Below are 23,903 nucleotides of genomic sequence, written 5' to 3' on the forward strand. Positions count from 1 at the left end.
TCTTGTGTAGTGCTAAGATCTCTAGTGAATGGAGAGGGAAGGGTTGAGAAAGATATGTATGGAGTCAAGTAACCTCACATCCCACCCAGTGCAAGATCCACCCAGAAAATCTGTGATTTAAAAAGGGTTAGAGAGGCCTAGCCACATGTTTTCCAGCTTTGTTTATTCTTCACAAGTGTCCAGGTTTTGGATTCTTTAGGTGACTCCAGTGTACAATTGTACCTGTGAAGATTGTCTCCTGACTATAAGGTCATCCACCATGTTCGACTTGCTTTAGAGTCAGGTTTACATGAGACATTTGGCTCAACACCCAGGGATGCGAAGTCATTTTTCAAACATGGGCATCTTGAATAGCACCCAGTGGTTCTTCTGCAGGGCTGTTCCAAAGCTCTCATCTGACTCCTTTGTCCCAGATCCACGGGCGATGTGTCTGCAAACACCACACCAAAGGGCTCAACTGTGAGTTCTGCAAAGACTTCTACCAGGAGTTGCCGTGGAGACCAGCAGAGGCCCACGACCCACATGCTTGCAAAGGTGAGAGAGTGTCGGAGTTGTTTGTTTGTTTTTTCTTTTTATAGAGCTGTGGGATATTTTATTACTCAGTAAAGCAGTGGGAAGCCCACAAGAATAGAGCTGTCTCCTGGAGAAGAAGACTTTTATGTTTCAGGAAGGTGACAACAACCCCAGGCACTGAGCTAATTGGTCGTAGAGGCTAGTGGTGTTGGTGAGGCTGGAAAGAACAAGGGAGATCCAAAAACAAATGAATATAGTAATGTTTTACTGATAGAGAGTGGTGAACATTCTGTAGTAGAATGCATGGAGGGGAGGGTCCTTCCACTTCAGCTCTGAACAGCCTTTACAATAAGGCCTCTGGGCCATTTTAATCTCTACCTTAGGTTTCCTCTCTCAACTGCAAAGGTCCCTTCAGCGTTTTCCACCATATGTGGCAGCTGTTGGGTTCCTTGATCCTAGTGGCTTTTTTTCTTTTCAAAATTGTGCATGTGCATGTTTGCATGCAGAATCCACCCAACACAAACAGAAACACATCTGGGGCAGGTGATGGTGGCAGCCGTAAGGGTGACCAGATTGTGGCCTGGTCCAACTCATGGTTGATTTCAGTAATGCCAATTATGGCAATTGGGCTTTTTTTGGGGGGGGGAGAGGGGGCTACAGCTCTCACAATCCTGCAAGTAGCATCCCCACCGGCCATCTGATTTGGACTATTTCCTCTTTTTGCCTGATACTGGAATAAGGGCCCCCTGTGTGCAGATTAGATCACTGAGGCCACATCCTGGAGAGAAAGGATGGCTGAGCAGAGGCAGAGCGAGTGGAGTGCCGCAACTGTTCAGCGTGTTCTTGGCTTCTCCGCAGAGTGTAACTGCAACGAGCACTCGCACAGGTGCCACTTCGACATGGCTGTGTACCTGGCCACGGGCAACACCAGTGGTGGGGTCTGTGATGAGTGCCAGCACAACACCATGGGCCGCCACTGCCACCTCTGCAAGCCGTTCTACTACCGCAACCCACTGGCTGACATCCGTGCAACCACCGCCTGTATCCGTGAGTGCCACCTTGTTCTGCTTATTGTATTTTTTATTCAGAACCTTGAAAAGTTACTTTTTGGATCTATATTTCATAGAATTCCCCAGCCAAAATGGGCCAATGATCCTAACAGCTGGTAGATTCTGGGAATTAGTCCAAAAGTGAAGTAGCTCCTGTCTGTGACAGTAAATTCATTTACACAACAACCACCTTGACTTATCTGAGCTTTGACTTTATTGCATCTGCTGTGGCTATGTTTTTTGTCAAATAGAGGTCCCGGAGATTTTAATTTACAGATATTCTGTTTTGGTTTCCTCCCACCCACACTGGTCTTACTAACTCTTCCTTGGCACCTGGCTGCCTCTTGAGAATGTTTTCTTCTGAGATGTAACAATTCTCTTAAACAGCTATCCCCACAGGGACGAAATATTTTTTGCAGTACTACACTATCACGATGTATATGCAGAGCACATTATCTGCCTTCCTGCTCTGCCAAGGTAAGGGTTCTTGTGTAAACTGAAAAGGATACAAGTTTTTGTTCACAGAAGAGTGAAGTTGGAAGGGGCCTATAAGGCCATCAAGTCCAACCTTGTGCTCAGTGCAGAAATACAAATCAAAGGTTATCTTCCAGGTGGTTGTCTTAAGTTTCTCTTGAATGCCTCCATTCACGAAAGTTAGTCCAGTTCTAAAATCCCCTTAAGAAATTTACAAGTTTTTTTAGCTTCAGTATTTTAATAGGCTTAATAATAATAATGTACCATCAAATACCATTTGATTGCCAGTGTAGTGTAGTGGATAGAGTGATGAACTAGGACCCTGGGGAACAGATTTCGAATTCCCACTTGGCCATGAAAACAGACTGGTAGTAGTAGAACTGGTAAAACCACTCAAATATCTCACTAACCGTGTTTGAGTTGTTATAAGTCAGTTTCGACGTGATAGCACAGAACACACCCACTCACCATCAAGCCAGTTCTGACTTAACGGTGACCCATTCCAGGGTTTTGTAGCTGCAGAATACTCTGGTTTGCCATCCCCTTCTTCTGGGGCTGCTTTGAGACTGTGCAGCTCGCCCAGGGCTATATGGGCTCTTCCGGGAGTCCCCGCGGGGAATTGAACTCCCAACGCCTGGCTCTGCAGGCAGAGACCCAACTCCCTGAGTGATGTTTCATCATGTCCTTTCCAACAGGGCATCGGCGGTGTAGTTTCCTCATTTATCTGCCCTGACCCCTCTTTTTTTTCATCCCGACAGCATGCGATTGCGACCCAGTGGGCTCCTTGGATGGCGGGGTGTGTGACAGTCACACCGACGTGATGCTGGGCATGATCGCTGGGCAGTGTCGCTGCAAAGAGAACGTCAAAGGCGTGCGTTGTGACAGCTGCAAAGAAGCCTTCTATGGACTGAGTCGCAATGACCCTCTGGGGTGCCAGCGTTAGTATGGGTGGCTGAGGTGACTTTGTGGGTGCAGGTGTGGAATCAGACCATGTTTGTACGCGTACAGAGTCGTGGGCAAGGGTGGCTCAAAGGGTGCAGAATCTCAGGGTCAGGGCAGATACGGAATTATTAAACTTAATCAAAGATGGAGCCAGTTTTGAAGCACCCTCAGTGCTCAATACAAATATGTATTTTCATCCAGATTAAGGCTGTGACTACACTACCAAATACTGTAGTACTGAATTTGCTGTGGAAGTAGAATGGATAAATTCAGAGGGTTTTAAAAAACTAATCACATGACACAAAGGCCAGTGTAAACTGGAGTGATTCAAACTGTGTTGCCCGTGTGATCAGTTGTTTAACTCTGCAAAAGAATTTTGTGGGGGTGGGTGGGGAAGGCTAGGTCTGTGAGTGGTATTCTGGTGACATATTAACTGGGTATGAAGTTTTGGACAGTGGGAAAACCCAGCCCCATAATCTTTTTCCCTATCACCCCTAAGTATTTATTATTATTATTATTATTATTATTATTATTATTATTATTATTATTATTATTATTATTATTATTATTATTATTATTATTATTATTATTATTATTATTATTATTATTATTATTATTATTATTATTATTATTATAATACAAAAAACGCCTAATTGCTTTCATTTGGCTTGCCAGTGTAGTTGCAGCCTAAGGCTCTGTAAACTGCTTTCAGCAGTTTAGAACTAAGAAAGGTTGTGCGCAGTGCTGCTTGGCTAGTGTCTGTGATATCACCTTTCCATTTTTGATAATTTGTTTCCACAGTAGCCTCTTTGGTAAAATGGACAGCCCCCTTGAAGCTTGGGGATTGGAAAAAGCCTGCAGGCTGGCCGAGTATTTTACTTGATAGAAGATATACATACCTTAAATGTGGATTGTTTTATTGGGGCTTATCTGAGCATAATGCATTGGCATATAGTGCATCTGCCTTCATTTGTAAGGATACACTCACTGCAGCAAGATAGAATAAACAGTGGGAACAGCGGAAGTGTACCGTAGAAAGGAAGGTAGCATTTTCTAAAGAGCACCTTTGTCGTCTCTGTAGCAAGGAATCATAACTCAGCGGTAGAGCACTTATTTTGCATTTAGAAATACCAGGTTCAGTCACTCTCAGGTTAGAAGAACCAGGTAGTAGATGATGTCAGAAATCTATTCCTAACATATTAGAAAGCCACTGCTAGCTGGAGCAGGCGGTACGTAGCCAGATGTATAGATAGCTTGAGGCAGTTTTCTGAACCAGAGTGTACACACTGGTTTTGTGCTGATTCTTACTAGCTATGTGGAGCAGTCTGAAACATTCCTGATGTATGGACTTCAGAGAACCAATGTGCTAAAAAGCGTTCCAAAAAGGAGCCACCTGGTTGTCCCTTATATGCTTTTTTTTTTGCAAACTTGCAGTGTCTATTTTATGCTCATTATAGAGGAGAGTGACCAATTTGATATAAAAGTATTTTGTACTTGGGGAGTGATCAAGATTAGGATAGTATGATTCGCATGGCATACGAAAATGCAAATCAACCCAGAGGTCCCCCCTTTAATTTGTAGTTTTTGCCTCTGCTGCTGGGGCTGCTACTTTTTTTAAAAAAACATCCAATCACATAATTTCAGGTGTCTGATCACTTGAAGCAATGTAGAAAAGCACCCCTGCCAGCACACATTCCTTCTTTCTCTGTGACCAAGTATTCTGGGGTTTTTTTCAGCTTAAGAATGGAGCATCTTTCTATCAGCAAGAATTCTTTTAAAGAGAACTACAATAGGAAATTGAGAGAAGGAAGCCTTGTTTACAACTTACTAAATTGTCCCTTTGTAATTGTGCCACCTGCAGGAATATAAATTGTACTGTATGCAAGCTGCGAATAAGGCACTTCTCTTTGCCTATGTGGCCAATCAATATGAGGAGACCCAGGAAAATACTTATTTATTTGTTTGTTTGATTTGATTTGATTTGTACCCTGCCCATCTGGTCTATAAGACCACTCTAGGTGGCAAATTCCCTGCTGTGACTTTGCAACAAGTGAATGTGAGTGAATTAAAATTTCCCTCGCTGTGTAGTTGCATTCTCTTAGGATTAGATACCCTGCCTCAGATGGCAGATATTAAACTTCAGCAAATTGTCAGAGCTTGTTCATTTGTAACACATTAAAGAGTGGAATTTGTGTGCTTCAAGCACCAGAACATTTTGAATTTGGATAGCATTACTAATAGATTTTTTTCCAGAACAGTTTCTGGTCTTTATCCTGTGCTCCCAAATCTGATCTTTTGTGTCTATACAAAATGTAAATTATACATAACAGGGAGTTCCCATGTTCTTTCTCCTTGAAAAACAACCAAAATAAAATATATATATACTGTATATATAAATTCTTCAGAGACAATCACTTTGAAGCAAGGCAAGACTTGGACATTCAGAAATCAAGGATTCTCTGAATTGATTCCATTACCAAACTCTGACTCATGGGATTGTGGGAACTGAGAGAGAATGGCATGGGAACTGGAATGGCCCCTGGCCCTTCAACCTTTGTGCCTCCTGTGCCAGGCCAGGGGAAGCAGAGGCTCCTGCATCGTTACAGACAGAGAGGTACCTGAAGCTGACTCTTGTCTCTATGGAAAGTGGTGCTGTCTGTTCTCAGCCTGCAGGTGTGACCCTCGTGGGATCATTGCAGGAAGCAGCCCCTGTGACCACATCAGCGGCGACTGCTATTGCAAACGTTTTGTCACCGGACGATACTGCAACCAGTGTCTGGTGAGTAAATGCTGTGGCATCAGAATGGGTGCTGTGTATCTACTGGGGATCACGTCTGGTTAGTCTGATAAGAGCCTTGTGATGCAGTGGTTAAACTGCAGTACTGCAGACAAGGCTCTGCTCACGATCCGAATTAGATCCTGACAAGCTCAGGTAGCCAACTCAAGGCTGACTCGGCCTTCCATTCTTCTAAGGTCGGTAAAAGTTCACTGGGGCGTGGGAGACAATGTGTAGCCTTTATAATGGTAAACTGCCCAGAGAGTCTTTTAAGTACTGTGGGGCAGTATTTAAGCAGAATGCTTTGTTTTGTTTTGCTTGGCTTTGATGCTCCTTTTCCTCTACAGCCTGAATATTGGGGGCTGAGCTATGACATGACCGGCTGCCGCAGTTGTGCTTGTGATTTTGGAGGTGCCTACAGTAACAGGTAGGTGTGTAGTGGGCATGGGCTGGGCGGACATTTGCTGAACGATGCCGTGTGGCTGGAGACGGGGGGGGGAAGCATAGGGATGGCCTATACCTCAGCGGCCACTTTATCGATGGGGGTCTAGGGGACAGAAATATATGCTCCTGCACAAACTGACTCCGTTCCTAGTGGTCAGGCTCCTGAACAGATTGCACACCATTAAGTGGTAAGCAATTCACCATTGTTGTACTCTTGCCCTCAAGTTTGGTGCTGCGGACATGGATCTAGATAATAAATCAGAACGCCGAGGAACTTCTGGAGCTGGAATGCCACCACGCACTCCAAAAACTTGCCCCAAAATGGAATATTAAGAGACTGGCCCATAATTATCCAATACAGTGGGATTCAGGGAGGGCTTTTGAAAACAGAGACATGCTGGTGCCCTGCCTTGCTGCAAAGAGGCCTTCACCGCTCCCTTAACCCACTCAGCCAGTTCCCCTCTGGCAAAGGTCCAGCACACATGTGGTGGCTTTCACTCTCCCCCCCCCCCGAGATCCCTGCCCACAGTCTCAGGCTGCGCCAGCTGAAAACGTATCCATTACAACAGGACAAGGAACGGCCAAAGTTACATCAACAGTACCTACATCAAGCACAACATCTAAGTCTGAGCAGATCTGAGTGCCGTGCAGATTCTTCACAGAGTATCTGAAGAATTTTTTTGTTGCTATTAGTGTCTCTTGCTAACCACAGCTCTTTCTCAGCTTTTGGCTTCCTAACACAATACCTGCAATTCTTTGCTACTTGTCTGTAGTCTTCCCTTTTGTGACTTGGCCTTCCTTCCATTTTCTATGTGTCCTTTTTATTTTCAGGTGCTGTCCAAGATTTTTTGTGAAGCCACATTAGTCTGATTTGCTGTCTCCCAGCATACACATGTGGCTGTACTCAGTTTTGGTTTCCTTTGAAATCAAGGATTGTAGTAGAACGCAGCTACTCTTTGCCCAGAGTTCCCCTGACTGCCACTTCCTCCACCAAGTCATCTCTATTGGTTAGAATCAAGTCAAGGACAGCTATCTCTCTAGTTTGTTCCTCTGCTTTTTGTAGGGGAAGATTATCAGCCACACAAGCCAGGAATTTCTTGGAAGGGCCATGTTTGGCAGAATTTGCCTCCCAAGAGATACCAGGATCATTGAAAATTCCCATTACTACGGCATTGTGTCTCTCTGAAATTCTTGCAATTCATTTTTGAAAGGTTTCATCTGCATCTTCTCCCTGGTTGAGTGGTTGCTAGTAGACTCCAAATACTGTGTTCCTTTTGATTTTCACCCAGATTAAATTAATCCAGATGTTCTTGATGGGACAACCAAACACATCCTCCTGTATTTCTGTGAAAGAACATTTATTTTTGACATACATATAATGTGGATCCACCTCCCTATTTAGTAACCAGCTCTCCGTATCTCTTACAGGCCATACTTTGCATACCAGTTGAAGTTATAACATCAGTTGTACTTTGCAGTTTGCTTTATGCACCTATTATGTCTTTGGTCAGGAAAAAAAAACATCAAGCAGTGAGACAAAGTCACAAAGATTCACCTGGCTGATTCAGTGCCGTTCATTGGTTGCAGAATCTGCCCATTAATGCTCTTTTACAACTTTGATTGATAAAGTCAGAAGGAAACTATATGGGGTGATCCTGAACATATACTCTCCCCTCTCCTTTTACCTATCTTCCCCTCAAATCCCCCCAGCTGTAAAGTTCAATGATTTAACTGTAGCCGCTACAAGTTTATTATGCCCGTGTGCTCTCTTTCTCTAGCTGCTCTATGGATGATGGACAATGCCCATGTCGGCCCCATCTCATGGGACGCCAGTGTGACGATGTGCAGCCTGGTTTTTTCTGTATGCCCCTGGACTACTATATGTATGAAGCAGAGCATGCTACTGGTCTGGCACCAACCCATCAGGGTCTGCCGGTGAGTAGAGAAGAAGGGGGAAAGGGTAGCCAGATTTGGAGTAGGGAAACATGACACCCTGAGTTATGTGCAGAGAAGGATCTGGGTCTAGGAAGCTCTCACAGTCTGAGTAACAGATACAGTATTTGTGCCTGTGTCCCTTACGTCATTTGTCTAAGAAAGCGGTAGATACCTTGGGTGGATCTAGTGAGCCATTCCTCCCATCCGAGGTTCCCTCTTAAGGTGTGAGGCTCCATAAGTGTGCATGGCTCCGCTCCCTCCGTGCAGCCTTCCTCCTCCACACCCCCACAACAGTTGTTTGGTTCTGGTTATAATGGAACTCCATGTGGGGGGGCGCATAGTCACACATGCATGGGGTGCAGCCGCATGAGAGAGGGGTGGAGCCCCATCGATCGGGGCTGAAAATTAGGGGGAAGTTGTTTCCGTCCCAGATCCGCTGGAGGGGTTTACCCTGCTTCCCGGGAGCTAGAAGGAGCTGAAAGTTCATTTCTAATTTTTCAAAACCTTACCTTTTTTTTTTTTTTAAGTAAGGTGTGCATGTGGAAAGGGGTATAATTCAAAGGAGAATTGTGCTTCTTGGATGCTTTCAGAATCAAGTATCTCTTTCTTCAAAAGAAAACATTTTGGGGTGATGGTGGGGAAACGTCTGAGGGATCTGGGGGCTGCAAAATGGATTGGAAGTGGCAGATGGTCTGAAGGCTGTATCTTCCTCTTCCTGGTAAAAAAAAAGTTACAAGAGAGGGATTGAAATTTTCCTCTCTGAGAGCGTGGTTGCACTAGGGGGAAAAAAACCCATATTGGAATTGAATTTAGCCTGTTTTAAATAATTTTTTATAAAAGGTGACTGCATGGAAGCATGGATTGTTTTGCCTGGGAATCTTTTTTTTTTTTAAATCAGAAGCAAGTTATTTTACATGACCACCAGAGCTTCATTTATTTTCACTCGGATGTCAGATTGATTTACTCATTTTGAATTGTTTCGGCCTATACGAATGCCTACGTCAATGTAAGTTCTGTCGATTCACCTTGGGTGCCTCTCACGGCTACCCACCAATGCTGCTGTGGGTTTGTTTGTAAAATTGTAAAATTTCTTGTGATCTGGCATAGTGCTTATACGACAGATAGGAAAAAGAAAGATCAGACTGCAAGCTTTCACTGCAGTGCAACTCATGGAGACAGACGGACAGACACACGGGGAGGGGAGGGGGGGAGAAGGAGAGGAAGCATTGGATCTAGCAGCCAAACTGGGAAGAGGTAAGTGTCAAAGAGAAACTGACCAGATATTCTGGATATTTTAATATTTTTAAAATGTATTGCAATCTGCAATAGCACTAGTTTGACAAGAAAAAAACGATCAGATTGCAAGGTTTCACTGCAGCCCAATACATGTGCACAAAGACAGACAGACAGACAGACAGACAGACAGACAGACACACACGCACACGCGCACGCGCGCGCGCGCGCACACACGCACACACACACACACACACACACACACACACACACACACACACACACACACACACACACACACACACACACACACACACACACACACACACACAGACAGAGCGGGTGGGGAATGGAGAAGGAGAGGGCTGGTGAAAGAGAAAACATACCAGTGAGTAGAAATTTAGGAGAGCTGTCGATCTTAGAAATTTCTACTCACTGGTGTGTTTTCTCTTTCACCAGCCCTCTCCTTCTCCATTCCCCACCCCTTCTGTGTGTGTGTTTCTGTCTGTCTGTCTGTCTGTCTGTCTGTCTGTCTCTGTGCACATGTATTGGGCTGCAGTGAAACCTTGCAATCTGATCTGTTTTTTCTTGTCAAACTAGTGCTATTGCAGATTGCAATACATTTTAAAAATATTAAAATATCCCAAATAACACCACAGCAGCAGCAGTGGCAAGTAGCTGAGAGAGGCAGCCAGCCCCGAGGTTGGGCAGGTACAGGACGAAGTCTCAAATGCAACAATTCCAAAAGCCAATGTAGTTGCTCGACTGATATACAACACATTTTAAAAACAGAGTTGAAGTTTTCCTGAGAGGACATATACAGAAATCCAAAAACCGCATGACTCTCACACAACTTTAAATCCATTTCAAACCCCCAGATCCACCTCCCAATTTATTTTCATAGTGCCCTGAGACACATGCAGTTGGCTGAGAACGGAAAGTTACTGAGTTTAGTCTACTGGCTTAAATTAAGATCTTGTGCATCACACATTCAGTCTGCCCTACAGCATCAGGTTCATCATGAAAACCGGAATGTTTTATGTGTAGAAACATGTGTGACCACGTCACATCAGGTGTGTTTGCAGGTAAGGAGGAGTTCAGTCAAATAATCCATCCAGATGGCTCAAGCAAGCGAGCCAGATTGTAGAGGAATTCCACTGTTGGGGTCTTTATCCTTGCAGCCTTGTTTCCTATCAGAATTGTTAGGTGTTATCATTATCCTCATCACCACCACCACCATCATCATTATCCATCTTTTCTCACAGGAGCCTAAGGTGCCTGACAGTCTACATAAAACACATACACTTCACATTTGCAAATTACAAGCATATGAACTAAGTTGCAACTGAGACCACAAATATATTTGTTGAGCGGGTAAATGGCCAGGAAGGCAGGAGTGGGGCAGAAAACTCATGTCCTCCATCTGGGAACTGGGGTATAATTTAGAGTCAAGTTGGGGTCCGATTAAAGTCCTGTTCTGCTGGTGTTGAGAGTCCTTGTGCCCTCTTGTTGGTCCGGGGGGGGGGCATTCTCTTTCTTGGCCCTCATAGTTTCACTGAAATAAACGGGGTGAACCATGTGGCCATTACAAAATATAAAAAAATGGTGATCCAATAAAGGAAAGTATGCTGCTTCTATCTGTCCCTTAGTGTTTAAAGCACTCTTTGGACATTTTACACTGTAATTATGCACAGATTGCCTACGCACCCCGTGAGCTGGGTACTCAATTTAGTAACTTTGGGAGGATGGAAGGCTCAGTCAACCTTGAGCTGGCTACCCCTGAATACATTGGGATCCAAAATACATTGGGATCCAACTGAGGTCGTGAATGGAGTCTCCACTGCAGTACTGCAGCTTAACCATTGTGCCATGATGCTGCTCATACTTTTCCTCTCTGTCGTAGGGTGTTTTGCGGCCTGAGGCCCCTATGGACTGTGTGGAATATTACAACGGGGTCCAGAATGGGCGCAAAGTGAGATTGCGACGCCAGCATTCCACAATACGGCTCTTACAACAGCGAGGAGCACTTCGTAGAGCTCGGCAACTCCAGCAAAAGGTGACTTTTGACATAAAGGAACAGAGACCTCCATGGGCCACTCATGGGTTGGGCTGGAACACTATGATGCAGACCCAGCCAAAAACATTTTGCTGCTTGGAGTGAAGGGAAAAGGTGGCGTGCAGTTGCCCCTTCCATGTACAAAAACAAGCAGACAACAATGCGATCGTGGTTGTGAGCAGCAAGCTAGTCTAAGGAGAGTACAGCAGGCTGCATCGCACACATAACTCCAGTACCTTCCCATTGCTCCTCTACGCAGCACCTGACACCTTGGGTAGCCACCTCACTCTGCCTAATAGTAGGGCTGGTCTTGCTACTTTGGGCCACTCAGTTGGTGTTGATCCATAAGGGAAAAAAGGACACTTGAAATGTTATGAATGCTGACGTTTGTGGAAAAAAGCAGATGAGAGAAAAATGGAAGTGTATTGTACTTAAGGTTTGTAATTTTCAAGCGTGTTGAGATCAACAGCCCATATGAGTGCAATGTCTTGTAGAGTTGTAGTGCTGATGTACAAGACCTGGCTTCCTTCACTTGCACTCCCGCTTGCTAAGAGCACAGTTTGTAAAGGTTAATGTTTTGAATGACAGCTTCCAGAATTGCCCAGTATTCCCCACCATGGCCAGTAGTTTTTCCAAGAGCTGGCCAAATGCACACCTTCTGCTTCTCCGGGCTGGCCAGGAGTATAATTACTGGAAACTAAACAGAATCGTGGCTTTGCTAACACTGTCTTTTAACCCGCAGCCTGATGTGGAAATCATGCAGCGCGAGCACACAGGTCACATGATTACATGGACTGGTCCAGGCTTTGCCCGCGTACGGGATGGAGCTGGCTTAGCCTTCCACATTGACAATATTCCCTACCCCATGGAGTATGACATCTTGTTACGCTACGAGCCTGAGGTGCGTAGAAGGAGCTGGAGAAAGGTGCATTGGTGGTTCGTTACATTGGGTGGTACTGGTGATACCCTAGGGTAATATTTTTTCAGAACGGCAGAGCAGGAAGGAATCTTCAAGCCCGGCCCCAGTCAAGAGGGCACAGTGGGCAAGCGAACCCCCAACCTCTGGCTCTGCAGTCAGATGCCTAAATCCGTGAGCTGTCGCGTGTAGAGTGGCTCAAAGTGGGCAATGTTAGAAAATCTGGGTTTGGGAAGTACAAGCAGTGGCAAAAACAGTTGCTCGGACAAGAATACTTTGATTTGTTACTGATAATGAATCTTTGCATACTACTTTAATTAAGTGCTTCCTGTAAAATATGTATTTTTTCTGCAATCCCTACAACAATCTGTGAGAGTTAGCCAATATTAATGTCCCTGTAGGGAGCGATAAAACCTTAAATATGTCACTTAACTTGAAAGTCCTGTTAGGGTCACTTATAAGTCAGTTCCAACGTGGCGGCACAGAACCCACACATTAGACATATTACAGAAAGAGGACTAGATGGATCGCAGAGTAGAGAGAAAGTGAGATTTCTCAATCCATTCCTCACAGTTTTAGTGTTAACCACAGTGTTGTGCCAGCTGTTTTGGAGTTTTGGGTGCCTGTTTAGGTGCAAGTAAGCAGAGCAGCAAAAGTAATTGCTGCTATTCCTGCATCTGATGCATAGAGTAACAGGTAAGGATGTTGTGATTTACAGGGTGATGCCTGGATCTTTGCTAGGTAAGGGTTCTGGTTCCATCTATAGATGTATCTAATAGCTGCACACAGGTGATTTTGATGGAACAGGGCATTAGAATTGAAAGGTATGGAAGACAGCTAAGGAGTAAGCACCTTTAGCTGCTCAAGGGGGAAAAGTATTTCTAGAACTAGGTATTTTTATTTTATTTTTTAAATTTTGTTTCTATTAGTGTCTGCTAATGGCTTTTTGCAAAAGAAGCTTCTTTAGTGCAGAGGGTTCTTCTTCGTGGACTCTGTGAAATCACACTAATGGGTTAATCTGCGCTTGCGCAGAAGGCCTCGGAACATTCTAGAGCTTAAAGTAACACTTTTGGCTCCGCCCCCCCAGGACCTCATGGTCCGCCCGCCCTAACAGCCATTCAGTTCCATTTTTTCCGCTGCTGCAGTTAGGTCTCCTAGCTAGAGCTCCGTGAAATATTGGAAAGATCTGGAAGATTCCTGAGATTTGGCTCCGCTTTTCATGCTTCAAGGGAAGTACTTTACTTCATATTATTATTAGGGGAGTTTTTGGACTGTGTCTGAGGGTTTTCCCTCGCTCCCCTACCCCTTTTTCCCCCCCTATTTCTTGGACTGTTTCTTTCCCACCTTTTTTCTTTTATGGCCTCCAAGGCACCCTCTTCACCTAAAGTTACTTTTAAAAGCTGTGCCGCCTGTTCTAAAAAGATCCCTTCCACAGACGGACATCGTTATTGTTTGTTTTGTCTTGGGGAGTCCCATATCCCCCAGACTTGTCGCCATTGTGAACGTTTTACCCGGCAAGGCCTGAGACTTAGAGAGCAACGTCTTCGGGCAGCGCTCTGGGAAAAATCCCTGTCCGCGCCTGCTATGGCGGCGTCATCCGCGCCTGCAGATTCAGCTCCTGCACCTGGCCCTAAAACTAGGGCTAATGGCAAGCCAACTACGTCTACCAAGAAGGCTTCCAAGAAACCCAAGCCTCCTAAGAGCCAGGCCACGGCCGCCATTCCTCCCCCGCCGTCTCCTGCGGCCACTCCTCAACTCCAACCGTCGCCCTCCCTGCCTGCTCTTACTCCGCAATCTCCTATTGAGATTCACTCCCAGGCGTCGTCGGCAGCCTCTTCTCCACCATCCTTGCCACCGCCAACCGATACGCCGGATATACCCTTCTGCCCATCTCCTAGGAAGAAGAGAGCCAAGACTAAGCATTTGGAAACAGCCTCTGGAGATTCCCGGTCTCCGAGCCCCTCGGGACCGAAGGTCTCCCCCCACGGGGCTCGACATTCTCGCCCCAAGAAGCCTAAGAGGCAGGAGGCTATGGAGGACAAAACCGCTCCGCTCAAACTTTCCAAGAGCTATTTAAGAAAATGGCGGAAGCAGATGCAAAAGCTCTATGACCCGCGGCTTCTTTACAGCCTCGCTACGCGGAGTTCCTCATCCGACTCCTCGTCCTCCTCGTCGGTTTCCTCCGATTCCTCGGTACCGTCGGTACCGCCGCCCCGCGATACCGACAGGGGCAGACGGCGACACGTCCAGTCGGTACCGTCCCTTCACGATATCGGAGCGAAAGGGTCTAGATCGGTACCGGGAGGACCTTCCTCCCTACGGAAGACAGAGCAACGGACCAATGCCGAGGGCTGCGTACCGCCTCCACCTCCGATACCGACCGGTATCCCACGTCGTACCACTACCGATACCGGAGTCGGTACCGCGCCACTCGGTACCGACGCGGTGCCACCTAAACCGAAGCGTCCTCGCGACTCGGTACCGGCGAAACCGCGCAAGAAGAAACGACGCCACGTTTCCTCTGACTCCGACTCCTTTCAATTGGATCTCCTCGATACCGATACCGATCCCGATACCGGGCACGGTACAGGACACGGTACCGGACACGGTACCGATACCGGACCGAGGGGCAAGAAACGTTCTAAACGAAGAGGCAAATCGATACCGGCCCCCGTTTTTCCCATGCCGGAACTCCCATTCCCCCCGTCCCTCCCTTCTGATCATCCCGAAGACTCCTCCTCCGAATGCTCATTTTCGGATACATCGGCTCCTAATGATAACACTCCGGACTCTGCCATCATTGATAAGAACCCGGTTTCTCCTGCGGCCGATTTTCCTAGCTATTCTCAACTAATACATAGAATAGCCTCCGCTTTGGAACTCCCTGTCGAACGTCCGCCGGAAACGGTCCCCGACAAGGTATACGGCGATATCGATGAGGATCAGAACCTACCCATGCGCCTAGCGTTCATCCCTTCACTACTGCGAACCCTAAAGCAACCTTGGGACAAACCTTGCTCTACCCCTCAAATGTCCAGACGGGTTGAGAACCTATACCGGATTCAGGGATCTGAACTGGACTTCCTTGTGAAACATCCCGCCCCCAATTCCCTTATTGTGGACGTCGCCCAGTCTAAGTTTCGGCCTGCATCAGCCGCATCCCCCAATAACAAGGATGGGAGGAAAATGGACATATTTGGTCGGCGTTCATATGCCTTCTCATCTCTAATTGTGAGAGCTGCTAACTATGTCGCCGCTATGGCGGCTTACCACCAACACTTATGGGACTTGGCTTTACCATCCTTACAAGCTGCACCTGATGAGCTACAACCGAGAGGTCTCTCTCTTCATCAGGAGGCATCACAACTCATTCGTCAGGAACGGGTCACGGTTCGTCATATTTTGGATGCTGCATCCCGTAATCTAATGACGGGTATTGCCATGAGGCGGCAGGCGTGGCTTAAGTCTGCGGCCATTCCTGAAGACTCCAAGGCCCGTATCCTTGACCTCCCCTTTGACGGTTCGGGTCTTTTTGATCCCAAGACGGATGAGATCCTGAAGGGTCTCCATGAAGCGAAAAAGGCTGCCAGATCCTATGCTGCTCAACCTTTCTACAAACAACGCTACCCATGGAAGCGTCCATCTTTCTCCCCGGCTATGCAGCCAGGGAGATCCTATCCCTACAAGCAGAGGTATTCTCCTTCTTCCGGCTACACCACTAGACATGACCAACGACACAAGACACGTGCTCCCTTCAAAAAGGTCGACCGTAAGAATAAACAGGGCCTTTGACTGCTCTACAGCCATTTCCTCTCCTTCCTGCGCCACCTGCTTGTCTCCCTTCCTCTCCAGTTGGCTTACCATCACTTCGGACAAGTGGGTCCTTTCTATCATCGCTCGCGGTTACGCGATAGAATTTTTGGAGACGCCTCCTCCCCGTCTAGTTCTTACCCCCCCATCCGACCCTCTAAAGCAAGAAGTAACCACCCTGCTACAAAAGCATGCAATAACCAGGGTGTTTCCAAATCCTGCCAATCCTGGTTTTTTCTCCAGATATTTTCTGGTGACAAAGCGGGACGACTCTTTCCGTCCTATTTTGGACCTCAGGCGCCTCAACAAATTCATTGCCTATCGCCGTTTCCGGATGGTAACCTTGGAGAGGATCCTGCCCCTCTTGCGACAGGGCGACTGGTTCGTCGTCATAGACCTCAGCGACGCCTATTTCCACATAAATATCAGGCACGACCATCGTCGCTTCCTGCGTTTCTCGCTGGGGTCAAGATGTTACGAATTCTCCGCTCTGCCTTTTGGACTTTCCACCGCGCCCAGAGTCTTTACGAAGTGTATGGCCCCGGTGGCGGCTTTCCTGAGAACAAGGGGCATAGCCGTCTTTCCATACATCGACGACTGGCTACTGGTTGCACACTCCAGGCTTCAGGCGGAGCGTCACACCCTTACAGTGCTTCGCCTCCTCAAAACTCTCGGACTGCAGGTGAACTACAAGAAGTCCGTCCTTGTTCCCTCGCCTGTTGCCTCCTACATAGGCGCTACTCTCGATGCTCGGACCGGCCGAGCATTCCTGCCTTTAGAAAGAGCGCGGAAGATGGCTGTTCTCATCGAGAAATTCCGCCCTCTCCATCATGTCACCGCTCACACTGCGCAGAGGCTACTGGGCCTTATGGCCTCCACCACTTCGGTCATCCCTCATGCGAGACTGAAGCTTCGTTCGCTGCAAGTGTGGCTCCTGTCCCTCTTCAATCCCCTCTGGGACTTCCCCAAAAAGAGACTCTTGGTGTCCAAGGAGTTGTCAGAGCAGCTGAAGTGGTGGCTCAACCCGGGCAATCTGTTCATGGGACGCCCTTTTGCTCCCATTGCCCTACAAACTCGCATCACGACGGATGCCAGCGACATCGGCTGGGGTGCCCATTGTTGCGGTCTGCAGGTCCACGACCGATGGTCTCCAAAGGAGCTTGCTCTCCACATCAACAATCGGGAACTTCTCGCCATCTTCAAGGCCTGCCGGGCGTTCCTCCCCATCATCAGGGGCACAGCCCTTCAGGTTGTTTCGGACAACACGACGGCTGTCGCGTATGTCAACAAACAGGGCGGTACCCACTCTTTCTCCCTCCTGTATCTTGCTGTCCAGCTATGGGAGTGGTGTCTCCAACATCATGTCTTTCCATCCGCTGTATACATTTCCACTCACGACAACATACTTGCGGACCGGCTCAGCAGGACTGCTGTTACCATGCACGAATGGGTGCTGGACCATACGGTGTTCCTAACACTCTGCGAGCGATGGGGAACTCCCGTGGTGGATGTCTTCGCCACTCACCTCAACACCAAATGCCCCACCTTCTTCTCCAGGGGCGGTCACGGCCCGAATTCGCACGGCGATGCTCTGATGGTGGCGTGGAGCAACCGCCTTCTCTACATGTTTCCACCATTTCCTCTCCTACTGAGAACACTGGTGAAAGTTTGCGACGACAATGCGAATGCCATTCTGATTGCTCCATTTTGGCCGCGCCAACCGTGGTTCGCGAGGCTCATCTCGAGGGCGACGGAGTACGTCAGGCTACCTTACCTTCCGCATCTGCTGACCCAGAACGAAGGGACAACTTACCACCCGGACGTGCAGTCACTCCACCTCACCGCCTGGAGGATAGTCCCACGGTAGCTCACGTCCTCTCCCATTGTCGTAAGCCGTCCACTGACACCCTGTACGGGAGCAAGTGGAAGGCTTTCCTGAAGTTCACCGCTTCTCATCAACTGCCCGCGTCGCCCACCACGCTCCATACTGTGTTACAGTTTCTGGCTTACCTTTTCCAGATGAACCTGTCTCATTCCACCCTGAAGGTGTACCTTTCCGCCATCATAGCCCATCAACCGCCAGAGACGGACAGTGCCCTGTTATTTAGACACGCGAAGATCAAACGTTTTCTTCGAGGGGTTGTACGCCTTCGTCCACCTACAATTAATCCTATTCCTCAGTGGTCTCTCCATACGGTCTTAAACTGCCTCTCAAAACCACCATTTGAGCCGCTCGCTACGGTTTCTGAACGCCTCCTTACCCTTAAAGTGGTTTTCTTGGTAGCTATTACGTCAGCCAGAAGGGCCTCTGAATTGGCTGCCCTGAGGACCGACCCACCTTTCTTGCAATTTTTCCGGGACAAGGTGGTCTTGTACCCTGACGTGTCTTTTCTGCCCAAAGTCACCACGGATTTTCATGTCAAGCAGCCTATAGTCCTGCCAACCTTCTTTCCCCAACCTTCTTCTCCGGTTGAGAAATCCCTCCATCTCCTCGACGTTCGTCGGGCGTTAGCCTTCTACGTTCAAAGGACTTCCTCGTTCCGTCTCTCCAAGCGTCTGTTTGTCTCTTACCAGCAACCCCATAGGGGTCGGGAAGTGTCTCCGCAAACTGTATCCAGATGGATAGTTCAGGTCATCCGTCTGGCCTATGAACTGGCTAAGAAGCCTCTACCGACATCTGTTCACGCCCATTCTACTAGGGCTGTTGCGGCCTCTACAGCCTTTCTCCGTGGAGTCCCACTACAGGACGTTTGTAAAGCCGCCACGTGGTCCACGCCTTCCACGTTTGCATCCCACTACAGACTCGACCTGCGAGCCAAGGAGGATGCGAGGTTTGGCCGGGCTGTCCTGTCGGCTGTGCTGCCGTGACGTTTCCCTCCTCCTTCCAGAGGTAAGCTTGCTAGTCACCCATTAGTGTGATTTCACAGAGTCCACGAAGAAGAAAAAGAGGTTACTTACCTGTAACTTTGGTTCTTCGAGTGGTACTCTGTGAATTCACACGGCCCGCCCGTCCTCCCCACTTTCCGTCACGGCTGTCTCGCCTTTAGAGCAGCAGCGGAATTTGGGGAACTGAATGGCTGTTAGGGCGGGCGGACCATGAGGTCCTGGGGGGGCGGAGCCAAAAGTGTTACTTTAAGCTCTAGAATGTTCCGAGGCCTTCTGCGCAAGCGCAGATTAACCCATTAGTGTGAATTCACAGAGTACCACTCGAAGAACCAAAGTTACAGGTAAGTAACCTCTTTTTTCCAATGCTTTACGTTTTGTAAGCCTGATTATTATTATTTATATTTTAAGCCAGCTGTATCTTCCTTTAGTCCACAGAGGATTGGGAAGCTGTCATCAGTGTCACCTCACAGGCTTTACCTGTGAGCCCGCGGTGTGGCAACGTGCTACCCTCTGAGCAAATGTATCGACAGAGTCTTCCGCACAGTTCCAGGTGAGACCCAGAGGAGCAGAACCAGTGAAATGAACATAGAGGAGGGTCTAAAGGAGGCCAGTAGGCAATACTGTAGAAATCAAGACCTCATGGATTTCCCCCTTCACATTCCAAGCTACTTACCAACTCTGGCATTTTCTTTTTTAAAATCTGTTACCTGTCTCACAAGATTTTTGTACAGAGCATCTTTTTAAATGGAACAATATGAGCTGATTCCCAGTCAGCCCTGCCTGCTAAGTGACTAGAGCTACAGTATTGTAGTTATCCAATAGAGCTTAATTATTAACATACTAAGTCACATTGTTGAAGGGGAACGCACTTGTTTGCCACATTTTTGGAAGAAACTAAGGAAGCATTAAATCTGTTCTTGGAAGTGAGAGCAAAGAAAATGAAATCAATACGGAAGTGAATAAATTATGATGTAGGCTTCCTCTCCTATAGTCAATTTTTTGTCTGTTGTTTTTAATTTCTGATGCTGCCCCTTCTCTGTTGGTCTGCATTTATATTCAGATTGCCCTTTGGCTGAAAAAACAAAAAAACTTCAGTCAAAAATACCAAATCACCCTTGAAGTTTGCTCTTCCCTTTCTAGAACCAATTGAATACAGGACTGGTTTGACATTTTGAATAGTTGCCATTCTTTATCGCTAGCATGCAGGTAGCACTGTGAGGGAATCAGCTCTTATTGTTCCATTTGAAAGATGAGCTGTACAAAACGCTTTTGCCTCTAAGACAAGGAAAGCTAGCACTTCTTATGTTTACAGCATAATTTTCCTTCCTGTCTCCACCCCTGCATCCATTAGAACTGGATTTTCTATTGTTATACTTTGATAAAAGGGTGTGTTCAAGTGCTTTAATCTAATGGAAGAGGAAGTTATTTTTAAAAACATATGCAAACATCTTGTTGGATGATTTTTGGAAACTAATCACATTACCATTGTAACTAATCACATTCCTTAACATAGGACTGCTGCCTGACTATAAATCTATTTTCCATGCTGTATGGCTGTGGCATTAAGCAAAATGAGGCACTAGCTTCAGTGAGCAAACGCTGGGAAAAGCAGCGTCCTGGTTCCCAGCCCTCCCCATTTTCAAATGCTAGGAGCATCCAGTATTTTAACTCATCTCCTTGACCATTCACTTCTGTCCTCCAGTCTATCCTGCACCCTCTAATGCCTGTTGCTCTGGACATTATTATCCTTGTCAGGGCTGAACCAAGATTCATCTGCCAGTCCCAAGAGCTCCTTGGATGTATATGTGTACCATCTTGCATTTTGCCATAATTGTAAATTACTGATTAGTCTCTTCAGCTTTATCTTCCTCTTTCTCTCTTCCTAACTCAACGGAGTGCCTCTCACTCCCTCTAATGGTCTCGGAATGCAGCTGTCATTCACAAGCAGCTCCATTCTAAACAAGATTGCTCAGGACATGACATTAGGCAGCTGTTGCCTTTGAAGTGATACTTGCAGGAGCTTTATTAACTATCACAAATCCGCCATTTACTGTTGCCCACAACACATGCCAACCTTCTGCACTGGCTTTGTGCCATTTTACACTTTTGTGTGCTCCCATCCCAGGTGTGTAAGTACATACTCAATGTGGGCTTCCGAACCAATCAAACAGGGTTATTTTATGTTCCTGTGAGTAAATATAAACATCTGGATAAAATAGGAAATTTCCTGGAAAGAGTCACTGCTGCCTTTTATTTATATATATATATATATTTTGGTAATCCATGTCCATGTTCATACACGTCAGATGAGCAAAGAGACTGACACTTTAGGTATGTTGATCAATCTAACAAAGCCGTAAAACTGTCTGGCTAACTTTGTGAAGTATGTTTAACCTTCCACAGCATGAGCAGAGGGCACATGGAGAGGGGACAGTGGGCGATGGCATGTTTTTGCCAGTTTGAGAAGAGAACTAATCTATGGCAGTCCATGCAGTGTCCAGGGAATTAACAGTGTAAGTTTCTTTGTCTCCTCTCTGGTCTTTCACAACTTCTGTGAAGTGAGAGGTGCTGGAGGTTCAGACCTAGATGATATTTTTTACTCTGCCTTTAAACAATAGACTCTGCTTTTTTTAAAAAAAAGACATGCCATGCATGTGTTTGCCAGTTTCCCCAAGTAAATTTTCATTTTAAGTATGGTGCGCAATCTCTCTTCTAGGCTGTCATGTGGCCCTATAGGACAGATACCCGGCAGGACCCAGTTCACACACATGTCAGATGAGCAAAGAGATTGACACTTTGACTGCTAGGTGTTAGCAAACTGCACTGAATTTGAACAATTAACTGCATTACCTGGCATGCTACCAAACTAACCCGTCAGCTCTCTATACCTGCAAAAATCAACACGGCATTCCTCAGCCCTCTTCTATCCATACCCACCACCGCTACACTGTCCCTGCCTTCCCTGTCTTCACCCTGTCTTCTCTCCACAGGTATGTGCTTCTGCCACGGCCTTTCTGCTTTGAACCTAGGAACCGTTACGAGATCACTGCGCGGTTCCAGCGGGCAGGTGTGACACAACGCCATCCCGCAGCCTTCATCCTTGTTGACTCGGTGAGAAGCCACTGTATATCTGAGTCAGCTTTATGCTCCAGATTGTTCTAAAGCATCTGGTATTAGTATTAGTTAGTAGCTTATATAGTATTCATCCTAGTGGGAGGTCCTCCTTCTTACACTAATAAGGGTCGAGATTTATACATAAACTAATTAAACTATGACTTGGTGCCTCAGATTAGGGGGAGCTGTTGGAATAATACATATCAGCCAAAATCCTGCTGCTTAGATACATATATGGAAAGCAAATGACATAAGTTCCAGTGACTTCTCACTGGCCATTAATGAATCTGTGCTGGGATTCTCGAGCAGTGCACACTCCCCTGAGAAATCCTAGCAGCGACTCACTAATTGCAAGTCAGAAACAACTGAATGTTACACACTTTCCTTTTCGTGTGCGTAGCTAAGCAACAAGAGTTCAGCTATATTTTAGTAATGCACTGGAGCCTCTTAAACTGGACCTAGCTTAGGGCAGATCTGAATCCCACCCTGGCTACTAATATTCCTTCTACTTGTCCCAATCTGACTGAAATTTCTCTTATGTCCTCCCTCTCCAACACCCCCCCCCCCGGCTTTCTTGCAGCTGGTTCTTTTGCCGCGTGTGACAGAGCTTCCTGGTCTCCATGGCAATGATCCGGCAGCGGTGGAGCGTCGGGAGGCCCTAGAGCGCTACACCTGCCTGGAGGCATTCCGCATGGCCACCATGCCTGACCTGGCCGAGACCTGCGCCCGCCTGCTCTGCAGCATCTCTGCCCTGATGCACGATGGGGCCCTGCGTGAGTGAAGGGCTGCATGTGGGTCAGAAACAGAGAGACATGAAAGGCTTACGGCCTCGGGTGGAAGACCGAGGCAAGGATGCGGGATCTTCCTTGAACTGGGTAGTGTCATGCGGTGGGCAGCCCTAGTGCCTAAAGAACTGTGGAAATTAAGTAGATCCACACGTTTGAAGCGCCCTGGACTCTGCAGCCGGTGGGCTGGACTGGGAGCATGGGATTCCCTTAGCTGAACTCCTCTTGATAGATGGACAAGAGTCTATAGAAAGAGGAGAAGGTGGGTGTTGAATGCCATGCTAAATAATTTTTCTGAATTCTGCAACCAAAAAATTAAAACAAAACCTGCTACTGCAGTGGTAGGGAACCTTTCTCTTAAGAATTTGTAATGAGGTGTGTTGAGGGTTTAGGAAAATGTTTTGTCATATACACAACAGCAATGCATGTAGATGCTGTCTCAGGAACCAAAGCTGAGTACATGGATATATTGGGAAAAGAACCATAAAACAAGTAATTTAACTTGATATTCCTTTGAAGCTCCTTCCTGAAGGAAACTTTACTTTGAGGTACCCTTGGGTATCTACTTGTTTTTCCTAAAGGATGTATGATTTCCTCCAGGAGATCTGGAAGGAACCCTTCATGGTTCTAGGACACTCGAGGCAGAGGATGGGAAGGCATGTGTCTCTAACTTCTCAGACAATGGCTGTCTTCCCATGGTTCCCCGAGAAGACATTCTTTGCTATACTCAAGAAATACATTGGCTATACAGTGGTGCCTTGCAGTACGACGACCCCACAGTACAACGAAACCACATTACAATGACTTTTTTGCGATCGCTATAGCGACCGCAAAACTATGGTTCCTGTGGGGGAAATCCACTTGACGTTGATGAGGTCCTTGCTTCGCGAACCATTTGTTCGCTAAACAACGATTTTTCCGGTTCTGCAAAATGGCTTCCTTTCGCAAAAATGGCTGGCTTCCCTTCACA

At 46.9% G+C, this 23,903-nt stretch overlaps 1 protein-coding gene across 1 annotated transcript in view; it reads left to right on the top strand.

The window, feature by feature from the left end:
* LOC110079958 (laminin subunit beta-1) overlaps window positions 1–23,903 on the top strand; it is a 77,935-nt gene that overhangs the window by 27,897 nt on the left and 26,135 nt on the right. Inside the window, exons 9-19 of the mRNA XM_078388795.1 lie at window positions 414–534; window positions 1,372–1,560; window positions 2,795–2,974; window positions 5,645–5,757; window positions 6,102–6,181; window positions 7,977–8,133; window positions 11,270–11,422; window positions 12,165–12,323; window positions 19,463–19,584; window positions 22,025–22,145; window positions 22,729–22,921. Of these exons, the coding sequence (XP_078244921.1) occupies window positions 414–534; window positions 1,372–1,560; window positions 2,795–2,974; window positions 5,645–5,757; window positions 6,102–6,181; window positions 7,977–8,133; window positions 11,270–11,422; window positions 12,165–12,323; window positions 19,463–19,584; window positions 22,025–22,145; window positions 22,729–22,921 (1,588 nt within the window). The remainder of the gene's footprint in view (window positions 1–413; window positions 535–1,371; window positions 1,561–2,794; window positions 2,975–5,644; window positions 5,758–6,101; window positions 6,182–7,976; window positions 8,134–11,269; window positions 11,423–12,164; window positions 12,324–19,462; window positions 19,585–22,024; window positions 22,146–22,728; window positions 22,922–23,903) is intronic.

This window comes from Pogona vitticeps, chromosome 2 (genome assembly GCF_051106095.1).
Source record: "Pogona vitticeps strain Pit_001003342236 chromosome 2, PviZW2.1, whole genome shotgun sequence".
Lineage (NCBI taxonomy): Eukaryota > Metazoa > Chordata > Lepidosauria > Squamata > Agamidae > Pogona > Pogona vitticeps.